This window comes from Salarias fasciatus, chromosome 12, assembly GCF_902148845.1.
Source record: "Salarias fasciatus chromosome 12, fSalaFa1.1, whole genome shotgun sequence".
NCBI lineage: Eukaryota > Metazoa > Chordata > Actinopteri > Blenniiformes > Blenniidae > Salarias > Salarias fasciatus.
In genome coordinates this window covers 9,558,916-9,571,442 of record NC_043756.1, presented here as the reverse complement: position 1 = coordinate 9,571,442, position 12,527 = coordinate 9,558,916, and the positions used below count along the sequence as shown (strand labels likewise).

Below are 12,527 nucleotides of genomic sequence, written 5' to 3'. Positions count from 1 at the left end.
GCACCATGGACAGCGAACGCTCTGAGTGACACCTGTCAGGCTGCAGTTGTGTGTGCGTGCGTATGCGTATTTGTTCTTCAGAACAAGTTTGTGAGCTGGTTTGTGACTTTATTTTGCTTTCTGAGGCATATAGGTTTGCTTGGCTCAATAAAAGTGAGCATTAGTGTGATGTTTGATGGTAGGATGAGGTATTGTTTGAATGGTAAAATTACTATCACAAGGGCCCGTTGAGAATGCTCCGCCCCCTCTGTACTGAGACCCATGCTCCGCCTTTGGAGGGAAGTTAAACAGTATGCTAAACACTAAGCTAGCCGCTAGCGGTACTACCCAAAACCTAACATCGGAGCCATTGGTGAGTCACTGAAACCTTCAAAAATATTATCTTTATCAGAATGCTGTGGTCTTAAACACCTGCCTATTTGAATGTGCCTTGTGTTGCTCTCAAGAGACCACCGAGTCTATTTTTTTTTCTAACATACATGAATTCCAAAGATATAGATAGCTGTGTCTATATCTATCTGAATAGATTGTGTAATTTTAGACCAGCTGTGATCATTTTATATTTAAGCTGTATCAAAGATGGTACAGATTTAGTCAGTGACTTTTTAATCTAAGTTTTCAGCACCATGGACAGCGGACGCCCTGAGCTGTAACTGTCAGTGAGACTTCTGCACCTTTCAGCAGGTATTTCGGCCGCTCCTCATGAGCAAACTGCTCCAGTTGCCTCAGGTTGGAAGGGTGCCTTTTCCAGACAGCACGTTTCAGCTCCTTCCAAAGATGTTCGATAGGATTTAGCTCAGGGCTCATAGAAGGCCACTTGAGAATAGTCCAATGTTTTCCTTTTAGCCATTTTTGGGGTGTTTTTAGCTGTGTGTTTTGGGTCGTTGTCCTGTTGCAAGACCCATGACCTGAGACCAAGCTTTTTGATTCTGGCCAGCACATTTCTCTCTAGAATCCCTTGATAGTCTTGAGATTTCATTGTACCCTGTACAGAAGTCACAGGAATATCAAACTGCTTGGAGATGGTCTTATAGCCTTTATCTTTAACCTGCTTGTTTGTAATTTTCTTTCTAACCTCCTGAGACAACTCTTTCCTTTGCTTCCTCTGGGCCATGTTGGGTATGGTACACATCATGTGACTACCTGTCGCCCTATATATGAGCCCACTGACTGATTACAAGATTGCAGACACCTGTGATGCTAATTAGTAGCCACACCTTGGATTGACATGTCCCTTTGGTCACATCATTTTCATTCTTTTCTAGGGGTACCATCATTTTTGTTCAGGCATGTTTCTTTAGTTTATTTTTTAAATAATTCTGTTGAAGCACAGTTGAAAAACAATGTCTGACTTTTCATACTATTTTTATTATTATTATTATTGCTTTCGTCAGATTCAAGTTATTTCTCTGACCACTGTGAATTTTTGTTTCATTAAACAAAGGGTACCAACAATTTTGTTCACGTGTGTACATGTGAAGAGGTTCTTTGGGGCTTTCCTGCAGCCAATTTCTTGTTATCTTCCTGCTTTAAAGTCTGGCCTTCAGCAGATTGAATCAATTTCAGATTGGGATCAAGTGACTGACACAGCAGGTGAAGGATATTTCACTTCCCACACTGAAAAGGTTGCTTTGACCGTCTACTTATTGTGATCGCTTTGATTAAGTTTTGATCGCTTAAGCCTGCACACATTTCTGTCCTCTGCACATGTCTGCTCTCATCCTGGAGCTGCATAACGTTAACACTGGAGGACAAAATGTTCACTTGCTGCATCCACCAACATGGACAATGACAAAGAGATAATGTCTACTATTCGCTTTATCTGTCAGTGGTTAATAAGTTATGGCTGATTCCTATAAAAAAATGTTGAACGATTCATTCTTAATATAGCAATGTATGAGAGTGTTGAAGTTGTATGAGATTGCAAACAGAGCTGGGCGATATGGCCTCAAATCAATGTCACGATCTATTGAGCAGTTCACCTCGATAACGATAGATGCACGATGAATACTGGGGTGGCATTTAATCACAGCTTTATATTGTACTGAATGAAATTTCTGACACTTTACTTTGGGTGGTGTTTACGTTTGGCTCAGGTGGTGCAAACATTATTATTATTTTATTTCTCATTGTATGGGGTCAGTTTTCTTGAAATCTTTTTAGGTTTATCAAGATTAGGGTACAAAGCATATCTAATGCATCCTAACTTTCACAGCGACAGAGGTCCAAATCCAACAGAACTCTGCTGTTAACGGAAATATCGTCTCTGTGGGAGATAGTGAAAATCTGCTGACAAGAAGACTATGAGAAATTATTAATGTTACATGGTTCCATATGTTTCCAATGTGATGTGGTGTTATGATCAGCTGAGAATGGAACAGAACTGGACGTCTGCCTGTCCCTGAGCTACAAATGAGCCCAACTTGTTTGTTTACAATCTCCTCCTCAGTTTCCCGTCCACACAGCATCGCTTCAGGAAATAAATACATCCACACAACAATGTTGTTCACCTACCAGGCCTTTAGGGGCTCTACATACTCCACGAGAAGGCGAACAACGTTCGGCAGGATGACATCATCCAACAGCCGAAGAAAGTTCGCCTGCTGGCTGACTTTTCATACTCCAGCAGAAGCTACAAGAACCCCAGAGATTCTCCAGAGGTTTCCAGAATCTCTACATTTCAGTGTAGCAATGGTGTTTTTATGGAAGAACTGATGAAGGATAAGTTACTGAAGCTTGCCTTCCATAAGCAGATGAAGAATAGTCAAAAATAAATAGGAATAAGTCCATTTTTGTTCTGCAAAATCTGTAAAAGTTTATTTTTTTCAAGGCCTAAAAACAAGGCAGGTTGTTCGAAACAGGTCAGAGAGCCACAGATTTGATAGTAAGAGCTTCATCATTTTCTTTATTGTTCTTTTATTTTTTAAATATTTCAATTTTCCTCTATTTAGCCAGTAATACATATGGAAGCCCATTTGCACCACTTGAAAAGGAAAAAAACACACATGGTATGTCTTTATTATGAGATAGTACGTCGTAATTATGAGATGGTAAGTCAAAATTACAAGATAGCAAGTCATCTGTATGTAAATGATGTATAAAGTCAGTCTGGCATGCCAGGCTATTAAAATACTGGTTGGGCCTTTCAGTGATGAGTTTGCATGTTATCCCCACATGTGTGTGGGTTTTCTCCAGGTACTCTTGGTTCTTCCCACAGTCCAGAAACATGCATGTGAGATAATTGGTGACCCTAATTTGGCCCTTTTTTGTGAATGTGAGAGCATGTGGTTGTCTGTCTGTGTTTGTCCTGTGATGGACTGCATGGATGGCTGCATGGATGGATTGGCTGCATCTCCCTATACACAACAACCCTGATATAGAAGATTGATGGGAGGATATTGGTAAACATATTAGTGTCATAATAAAGGAAGGTTTCTTCCTTTTAAAAGGGAGTTTTTCTTTTCCACAATCACTTGCTTGTGGAACTGTTGTGGCACTATAAATAAAGTTGAATTGAATTGAATTGTGAGTTGTGTTATGCATATTACAATGTCGTAATGATAATATTTACATTAAATGCACAATAATTAAATTGAATATGCTGACGTGCCTGTGTGGCGGCCATCTTGCCGGGGTGGCCCTTGCTTCCACAGCACATTGAGGAATGATATGTTTCACCATTGAATTGATCATAAATTGATCCACTTTCAGCTTCTATTCTAATTTATTATAAACATTAGACGTGGAGGACATAGACATAAACAGAATGAAATTAACTCATAAACTGTTCAGGGTGATTGAAATTTTTATTGAGAGAATTGGTTTAAGGATGTATATTGTACTTGATTGTTATTGACTTTATGATCACATGATTCTGATCATCATCATTATTATATTGCATTGTTATATCTATTATTATCTAAATTATTATAATAAATATTGTTATTAAATTTCATAATCACTATTACTGCTATTATCTTTTAATCACCACAATATTTCTGTTTCCATATTAATTATTATATTATACTTTATTTTGATCCATACTGCGTTTCGACATGATAAATACCATAAACAGGAACGCCACGGATGCAGCATCTGTCCCATTAAAACCATCTGCATCTCTACAAACTACTATGAACTACTAGAACTGTAAAATACTCTTTATTGATGATGTGTTGTTCTGGCCATGTTGCGCAGCATCAGTGTCTCTCATCCAGATTTAGTCTGATCTTTCTCCCACCCTCTTCCCAGCACATCCAGCATCATCTTCTTTTGGTCAGGTTTGGCATTCACTGAAGTCAGACACCTTTGGGAAAAATATCAGCTGCAATTTTTACAATTTAACCAAAAAAAAAAAAAAAACTACAATAGAGAAAATAAAACATCTGAAAGCTCAAAATGTATCAGAATGAATAATGTGATGATTTCATGTCAGCTTTTAGATCGATAATTTTCATTGTTTGTTATAAAACATGATCAGCAGGACTAAGCAATTCGTGTATTTAATGTATTTCAGCCAAAAGAGGGTCTCAAGTTGGCTATTTCACCAGTAAGCAGCTGTAACATGTTGAATAATGTAAAGTGAGCTGTATTTTCTGAGAAGAACCTTGAGAAAGAGTAGAGGGATTCAGTCTGCCCCATCTGGGGTTATTTCACTGATTAACAACCAGCTCTCTCCATGTTATTCTTTATATACACTTTGCCAGTGAAAAGCATCTGGTTTAATTAGAACATCCACAAGAGGGACAAAAAAATCCAGCATCTTTTCCAGTTATGCTGTATTGTAGTTTGCTTTTAAAACTTCCAAGCATCCTGTGTCAAAGCCACACGTGTGACATTTTTAACAAATCAAACCGTTTGGAAATGTGTGGAAAATTCAGTGAATAAGCCTCTTGCCTCTGTAGATGCACATGCACTGCTAGACTCCAGTCCACCTTGGTAAGATGGTGGTGTGTCAGGCACGCCTTTCCACCCTCAGCGAGGTGTGATGTCTATGGTGGTCACCGTCAGCATGGTCATAAAACACGAAATGTTGTGCCGCTTGTTTGGCAACCTTGTTGTTCCGTCTGTTCCGTTCTGGAACAACGCATCTTGAAAGAAAGAAAACTTGACAAAGACAGAAGTTGATGGAGACCACAGATTGTTTAAAGGGAATGTTTCTTCAATGACATGTGAAAAATGGGAATGATTTCAATTTTTTTTTTTCTCTGAATTTCTTAGTTATTGTATCTTTAAAACCCAACACGTTGTTGCCAACTCCTCAGTCAGAAAAGTTCTAAATGATGTCATCATATAGAAAGAAAGAAGGAAGCGTATTGGTGCAAAGTACATCACGTGATGTGACAGAGATACAGTCATTGAGAGCCCTGATCATTCAAAAGCAGCCTTTAAATGGATGTAGCGACATCTATTGGCATGCATCTGTTGTTTTATTATTCTTTTGCAAATATAGAAATGCTATCTACAATTACAAGTGAAATTTGATTGGTGTGTTGTCTCATATTATCACAGCAACCTTTGAATAATTGAATGTAGCATTCCCTGTTTGGAATTTATTCTATCAAGTGTCCATTTATTTCATTAATCATACATTCAATTTTGTAATTGAACGTGCATCTTAAAGTTCCATTAAGAGGGGATCGCAATCCTTTGACATATTTAAACACATTTTTTAATGTAGTTCTTAATTTTCCTAGTTATTAGTTTCTTTTAAAATATTAAAACTTAGTTACTTCTATGAAGAAATAAGTAGTAACGCCCAACACTAATCATCTATCTATGTAAGCTCACATTCCTCCTCTTCAGTAGACCTCCGTTGGGTCCGCGGACCGTAGGTTGGGGATCTCCCACCCGGAAGTGGGCGGTGGAGTCATCGTCACCCATCCAGTCACACCACCGCCGACATACTGCTGGCTGGGATGTAGCTCGTCAGCGGGGAGCTTCAGAGATCGCAGCCGAGCGGAGAGCGGACCCAGCCCCGTGGAAAGCAGCCGCGACCCGGTTCGGCCCGCACGAGACGGAGGATCCAGGCGCGCCGCCACCATGATGGAGGAGATAGACAGATTCCAGGTGCCCAGCGCCGTGCAGGAGGCGGAGATGCAGGCGGAGATGCAGCCGCTGGTAAGTCAGATTTGCGGGGTTGTTTATTAGTTACACACGATGTGGGGTTTTGTTTGTGTTCACTTGTTTAAAGCGGCATCATGATGAGTGTGTGTGGGGGGGCTTTCGGTGTCGGGCCTGCCTCTCATCACGCGCTGCCCTGAGATCCGGACACATCCGTCACCTGCCATGTGTAATATTGACTCACGCGCCCGATAACAGCCTTTTCAGCAAGTTTTCCTCGAAACGGATCAGCGGGTTAAACCTCCACCGGGATGATGGATCCGCTCGCACACGGGCGTGTTTGTCCGTGTTCGTCCGTGTTGCGCGTGCAGCAGCCGGTCCGCTGCGCATCATCCGTCATGTCTGCTGAAAACAGGCGTCCCATCCCAGACACGGCTGCCACATCCTCAGCATCCATGCACCAAGTTGCTCGGGCCTCGGCCGCGCTTGCGCCTCTCGAACAGAATCAGCGAGGAGCCATGGAGGCGTGTTAATAAGCGGTTGCTGAAACTCGGCGTGCTGACGGGAGCCGGTGCGCTCCGTGGCCTTGCTGCGCGGCCCCCGGTTACTGCAGCCTGCAGGGCGGCCTCTGCTGCCCGGGGCCGGAGCAGACCCAGAGCAGCCTGATCTGCCGTTTCCCTCCACCTCCATCCATCCATCATGTGGCCCACCAAGCCCCCCGTCCTCCTCATGTTGCTCTGTAATCAATAAATATGCCTACTGTGGTAGTTCTCCCCCCACACTGAGACATCTAGGTGATCCCCAAAACCACGTGGGAACATGAAGGATCAGCTAAGTTCAGTATCGACTAACTATTCATTATACTTTGGTATGGTGGTGGTCTATTGTTCATTGCAAATTGGGGGGTGGGTGCATTAATTATTCATGGATGACAGTAATGCAGCATTTATTCTCATCTTTCCGTCTTTCCTTCTGTCTCTCCAGGACCCGGCCTCGTCCACGGCTTCAGAGGCAGACTCCGACACCAGAGAGGGGGAGCCTGTCACTATCAACTACAAGCCCTCACCCCTGCAGATGAAAATAGGTGCGTAAGAGCTACAACGCTTGCAGGCGTGAGTGTATATCTGTGTGAATCAGCATGTTGACTGTGAATCCAAAATCCTGCAAGAGAGCTGTGGAATGATCTCTGGGTAAGACAGAAGTGGAATCTGTTCACAGCCTGCTTTCTGTACTGCAGCATTAGACTGTGAACATGATCAAAAAGTACCCAAACAGTGTTTAGATAGTTTAATCAGTGTTGTTCTGCTGCTACCTGAAACACTATATATGATTTCTTAATGCTTGCAGTGTCAGATTTTTCTGTTCGCCATTCAGACCTATTCCACAGATCGTCTTGCCTACTTTTTGTCACGACGTCCAGCCTATCAGTTACCAGAACACAATATGTTATAGAAGGAAAACTATATCTCCAACCTGACCTTGTTTAATGACTGAGAAATGAAGTTTCTTTTGTTTTTGAGCAGCTACAGTCCTTCAAGGTTCATTTCAGCACCTTGGACAGAGTCCAGGAGCACACAGCAGCACTTCCTTTTCTTTTGCCAATTGTCAAACTTATGTTCTAGAACCAAAAGCATTTGAAACTAAATAAAACTTTTGGATTGAAATTGAACTCAACCATCTACACATTCAATGCGGAGATTCACTTCATGCTGGCTCAGTTGTGGTTTGGAGCATCAGTCCACTGTTATGCTTCCACTTATCATTAAATTGGCCCCTTTGCTGGTTGTGCGTTGTTTTACAACCTAAAGTACTTCCATGGTATGTCTTTTAAATAAAATGCAATTTGAGGATGTTTTTTTGATAATGCTAGTTGGCTGAATTGCGTCTCTGACCTTGAGATGGAGAAACCAATCTGCATTTGATGTCTGTTGAAGACGCTTTCACAGACCAAGAACTGTCGTGCTGTGAACTGATGGCACAGTATTAAATGAGATACCTCATTTTCCTGTGTTGCTAATGTGGTTTATTTCGCTGCTGGCTCAGACTTGACAAACAGCTCGAGTTTGGTCATTTGTCAACCGAATGAAACTCAAACAGAGGAATAGGAAGGTCCAAGTGTTTTATGTTAGACGCTGAGTTCCTGGATGCATTAATTTTCTTTGTTATTGTGGTTTAAAACAACAATTGAACAGTCCCCTCACTTCCTCAGCGGTCATAAATGATTTCTTGTCATCTTACCAGTAAAGAAAAAAATGAAACAGTTCTGATGCCACATTTTACACTTTGTGATTTGTGTTGAGAAAGAAAAGACAATCATGGCCCTCACAAAGTTAAATCTGACTCAGTGTAGAATTAAATCACACTCCTCCACCTAATCATGACACTTTCTGATGAGTGTCTTCGAAATATACCAGTTTGTTGGTGTCAAATCTGGGTACATTTTCTGACAGTAGATTTGTCAAACTGTCGAGCAGATGTCTGGAATCTTAGAATCAGGGTTAACAACATATAATTTAAGTCTTATGTGTCTTCGTTGAAGAGTGATGACTTGAGCTAACCCTTCTTCTACCACTTTTTTTTGTGTGTCATTTAAAACTAAATCCTTGTTATTATCTTTTCTACAGAGAAACAGAGAGACCTGGCTAGGAAGGGCTCGCTGAAGAACAACAACACTGTAGGCAGTCCAGTCAACCAGCAGCCAAAGAAGAACAATGTCATGGCCCGGACGCGGTAAGGAATGAACCCGCTGATCTGTGTGTCAGTGGGAGGAATGAAAAGGCTTTTTTTTATGTGTGTGTTCGAGGGGACTTGCAGTTTTTTTTTGTTTTTTTTTTAGTTTTAAGTTCCAACAAAGTTTTCCCTATTTTTTCATTTTAGACAGTGAGTCTCATGAGGCCTCAAAGTGTTTCAATATTCATGATTATATGTTCACTTTGTTATTAAGTCGAGGGATTTATATTTGAAACAGAAATCTGCCTTTTGGTGAGTTCATCATTTGGTCACATAACACTCACTCGGCTGACGTTGATTACTGGCTCCACTGTTGCAGTCCACCCAAAAATAGCTTTATTGATTTTTGGTTTGTTAGATGTAAAAGCTTTTAAATTAGGCCTCTTTTATACTTCTCTTCTTACCGGAGCTCGTGTCTGATGCTGCCTTCAGGCCCCTTTTTCATTTCAACATATCTCACAACTGTTGTTGTTCTTCTTCTTTTTTACTTCACCATCATCACATCACCTCAGTCCTCTGGTCTGTTCCACTGAGAACTGACTTCAGAATGTGACCACTGGTCTTCAATAGGCCTTTTTTTTTTTTTTTTTTAGATTGCCTCGCCTCTTTCTCTCACTGTTATGCCTTCGTTCAGGACCTGACTGTACTGCTTGTGTTTTCTCTCTCCTCTTTCCTCCGTTCAGGCTGGTAGTGCCCAATAAAGGCTATTCCTCTTTAGACCAGAGCCCTGATGAGAAGCCCTTGGTGGCTCTAGATACAGACAGGTGAATATTAACACACACACAAACAAAACTTAAACAGACTTTTTCTTGCCTCAACCAATAATAATATGTCAATATGTGTGCTTGTTTGTTTCAGTGATGATGATTTTGACATGTCTAGATACTCATCATCAGGATACTCATCTGCAGAGGTGAGCTGTGTGCTTCCTTCTCTTTACTAATCTAATTCACTCCTTCACATTCTTGTCTCCCTTTTTGGTTGCAATTGCCAAAGAGCCCGAGAGACGAGCCCTTGTAATGCAGTCTCGGAGCCAGACGCAAATATTTCCATCTCTCTCGTCCATGTTAATTCTGTGGGCGCGCGCTCTTCCTGCAAGTGCATGATTGCACAGCAGATACACCTGCAGACAAATGCGTACGAGACACAAATGAAATATAATCTCGGGCTGTCTGCTCCGGCAAATCTTGTTTTCTCCTCTGCTGCCAATAAAAGTGCAAATCACAGAGACATCATTGCATATTTTCCCCAGAGGAATCCTGATTCCCACACTTTGTGTCAGGATTCAGTCTGGCCTTGTGGATATATTGTAGTTTATATTGCTTCACAAGTGCTCAGATCTTGATGACGCCATGTTGCCAAAAATAATAAGCCAAAGCTAAATAGTGTACCTCCTTTCAGGCTTTGTTTGGACTAAGAATAGAACGTTTTCACAGAGTGGCAGGTTTTTGTGTTAAAAAAGACTTTTCTTTTACTTCACACTCCAGCAAAACATTGTATTTGATGGAAACAAAAATTACACCAGGATAGTAGTTGTTACTTCTTAACAAAGCTCCAAGAGATGCTCACAGCCATCTGTGAGCGTGCTGGATCGCACTTCGCCATGGTTACCACCGTAACTTTAAACCGGTCCAAGTCACACGCACAGAACAGTCCTCATGTTTGTTTTCTAAGTAACCCAGAGGAAGGGCTTCATTACAGACTAGAGAGAGAAGCCATGTGGCTCAGCCTGCAGACCTCCTCTTCAACATGTAGCGAGCCTTCCTAAACTCAAAAGCTAATCGTTCAGTCACATGGCAGTGACTCCAAGGATGTAGACATGGTCTGGACGAGCTGCAAACGGAGCATGAAAATCTGGGAAAGGATAGATTCTTCAGCGTTTACAGAGAAAAACTTCAGAGTTGAAGCCAGGTCAGAGCAGATGGTCAGAATGGTTCGAGATGATATAAAGGCATCAGTAAGAAAAAAAAAGATAGCCGCTTGTTACAGCCAAGGAAAGAAAAGAAAACCATCTACAACAGGTAGCAGACCATATTGGGAACCGAGGCTTCAGTTCACACAGACTCACAGAAATTGAAAAATAGAAGATTGTGAAAACATTGCCTGGTCTGGTGAGGTCTGGGGATTGTAGGGTGAGAAATTGGTGTAAACAGTCCTCAAACACGTATCCATCCTGCCGTATCAATGATCCCGGCTGCTGCTGGCAGCGTAATGATGTGGGGGATATTTTCTTGGCGCACTTTGGACCCTTTATTATCAGTTCAGCTCACAACCTGGCTGGATTTTGTGGTTCACCAAATCCGTCCCTTCATGACCGCCAGCTTTATTCTGGATTGGGTTTTTTGGGGTCTCCGTGAGTGTGTGTGGCTTTTCACTGGGTGCTCTCTTTGACTGTCTTCACACAGTAGTTTGGGAACCACTGCTTTAATTAACTTCTTCTACCGATCCTTTCATTTCCAGCAAATCAATCAGGATCTGAACATCCAGCTGCTGAAAGATGGTTACCGCCTCGATGAGATCCCGGATGACGAGGACCTGGATCTGATCCCGCCCAAATCTGTAAACCCCACCTGCATGTGCTGCCAGGCAACCTCCTCCACCACCTGTCAAATACAGTAACCCCGCCCCCTCTGACCTTCTTGCCCCTCTCCACACAACATGACCCTCTCTCTCGTCTCCATCTGCTGTGAGTTTACTTCGCCGCCGGGGTGGCGGCAGTCAGGCATTGATCAAATATCCTAAAGACAGTTAAGTGCTATGATCATATAGGGAAATATCAAATGAACAGATGTTCGAGAATGTTGTGAGAATAACGAATACGTATTTAAACTGTAAGGAGAGCGGTGGTTTCCTCCTATGGTAGGACGCTCACTCGTGTTTGAGAGTCATTCTCCAAGTACGCATGATGTGACATAACATACTGCGATCAGGGGACTTCAGGCGAAAGGGCGATTGATGCCGTGAAGTGATTAAGAATAGGAAACATTACCATAACTGCTGAGTCAGCTGTTCTGCTTACCTGAATTCTGGGTTTTCTATTCTTTTTTTTTTTTTTTTTCTGTTTATTTTCAGCTCTTTTTTTTTTCACCCTGGGAAAATCGGTGTGATTGTTCTGGTTTTCGAGAAGTGTTGACATTGGGCTTGGTTCCCGTAATGAAGGAAAACTGGCACCGGATTCATTTGTACTGTACAGGATTGTTATGTAGCACAGACCAAGTCGTTGCAGTCACTCACACCACTTCCTCTTTCTTCACGCAGCAGTCTGAAGACGTTGCATCCCAGTTTGAAGATGAATGTATGAGTAAGAACGGGCTTGGAACAAACTGCACCAGATTTATCAATCGAATCAAATCTAATACAGACACGCACACACGAGTTGCACGTTCTCCATTGTTTTGCACATTTTTTGAGTTCTTAAAATCCACATCTGTGCACCCTTTCAGTGCAGTGGCTTAGTCCAAATTAACTGTGTCAAAAGGGAAGACTGCGTATCCCTGCACACCTCGTCCAGCGCGATGCTCACATGATCCACGTGTTGTTGAGGCCAAAGGAACCGAAAGAGGAACTTTAGACGGATTCTTCGCCACACTGAGTCGTATTGCTGTCATCACATTTCCGTTTTCTCACAGTTTGAGGACGTCCAGCTCTGTGCCAACCTCTGTCTGAGCTTCCTTTTTTCTTCTCTCTCATTGCATGAATGCAGGCCGTCAGTGACAAAGTACTGAGTGAGATGA

General features: G+C 42.0%; 1 protein-coding gene across 1 annotated transcript; it reads left to right on the top strand.

The window, feature by feature from the left end:
• Positions 1–5,856: 5,856 nt before the first annotated feature.
• fam219ab (family with sequence similarity 219 member Ab) lies at positions 5,857–11,523 on the top strand. Its single transcript, XM_030104664.1, has 6 exons — positions 5,857–6,120; positions 7,048–7,147; positions 8,688–8,793; positions 9,477–9,557; positions 9,652–9,706; positions 11,254–11,523. Exons 1-6 carry the CDS (start codon positions 6,043–6,045, stop codon positions 11,410–11,412), a joined length of 579 nt encoding a protein of 192 aa, XP_029960524.1. The 5' UTR covers positions 5,857–6,042; the 3' UTR covers positions 11,413–11,523.
• Positions 11,524–12,527: the final 1,004 nt, after the last annotated feature.

Excerpts from the sequence above, each read along its gene's own strand:
- fam219ab (XM_030104664.1), top strand. The coding sequence starts at position 6,043 with ATGATGGAGGAGATAGACAGATTCCAGGTGCCCAGCGCCGTGCAGGAG. Across the intron at positions 6,121-7,047 it reads AGGCGGAGATGCAGCCGCTG|GACCCGGCCTCGTCCACGGC; the intron begins GTAAGTCAGATT and ends CTGTCTCTCCAG. Across the intron at positions 9,707-11,253 it reads CAGGATACTCATCTGCAGAG|CAAATCAATCAGGATCTGAA; the intron begins GTGAGCTGTGTG and ends TTTCATTTCCAG.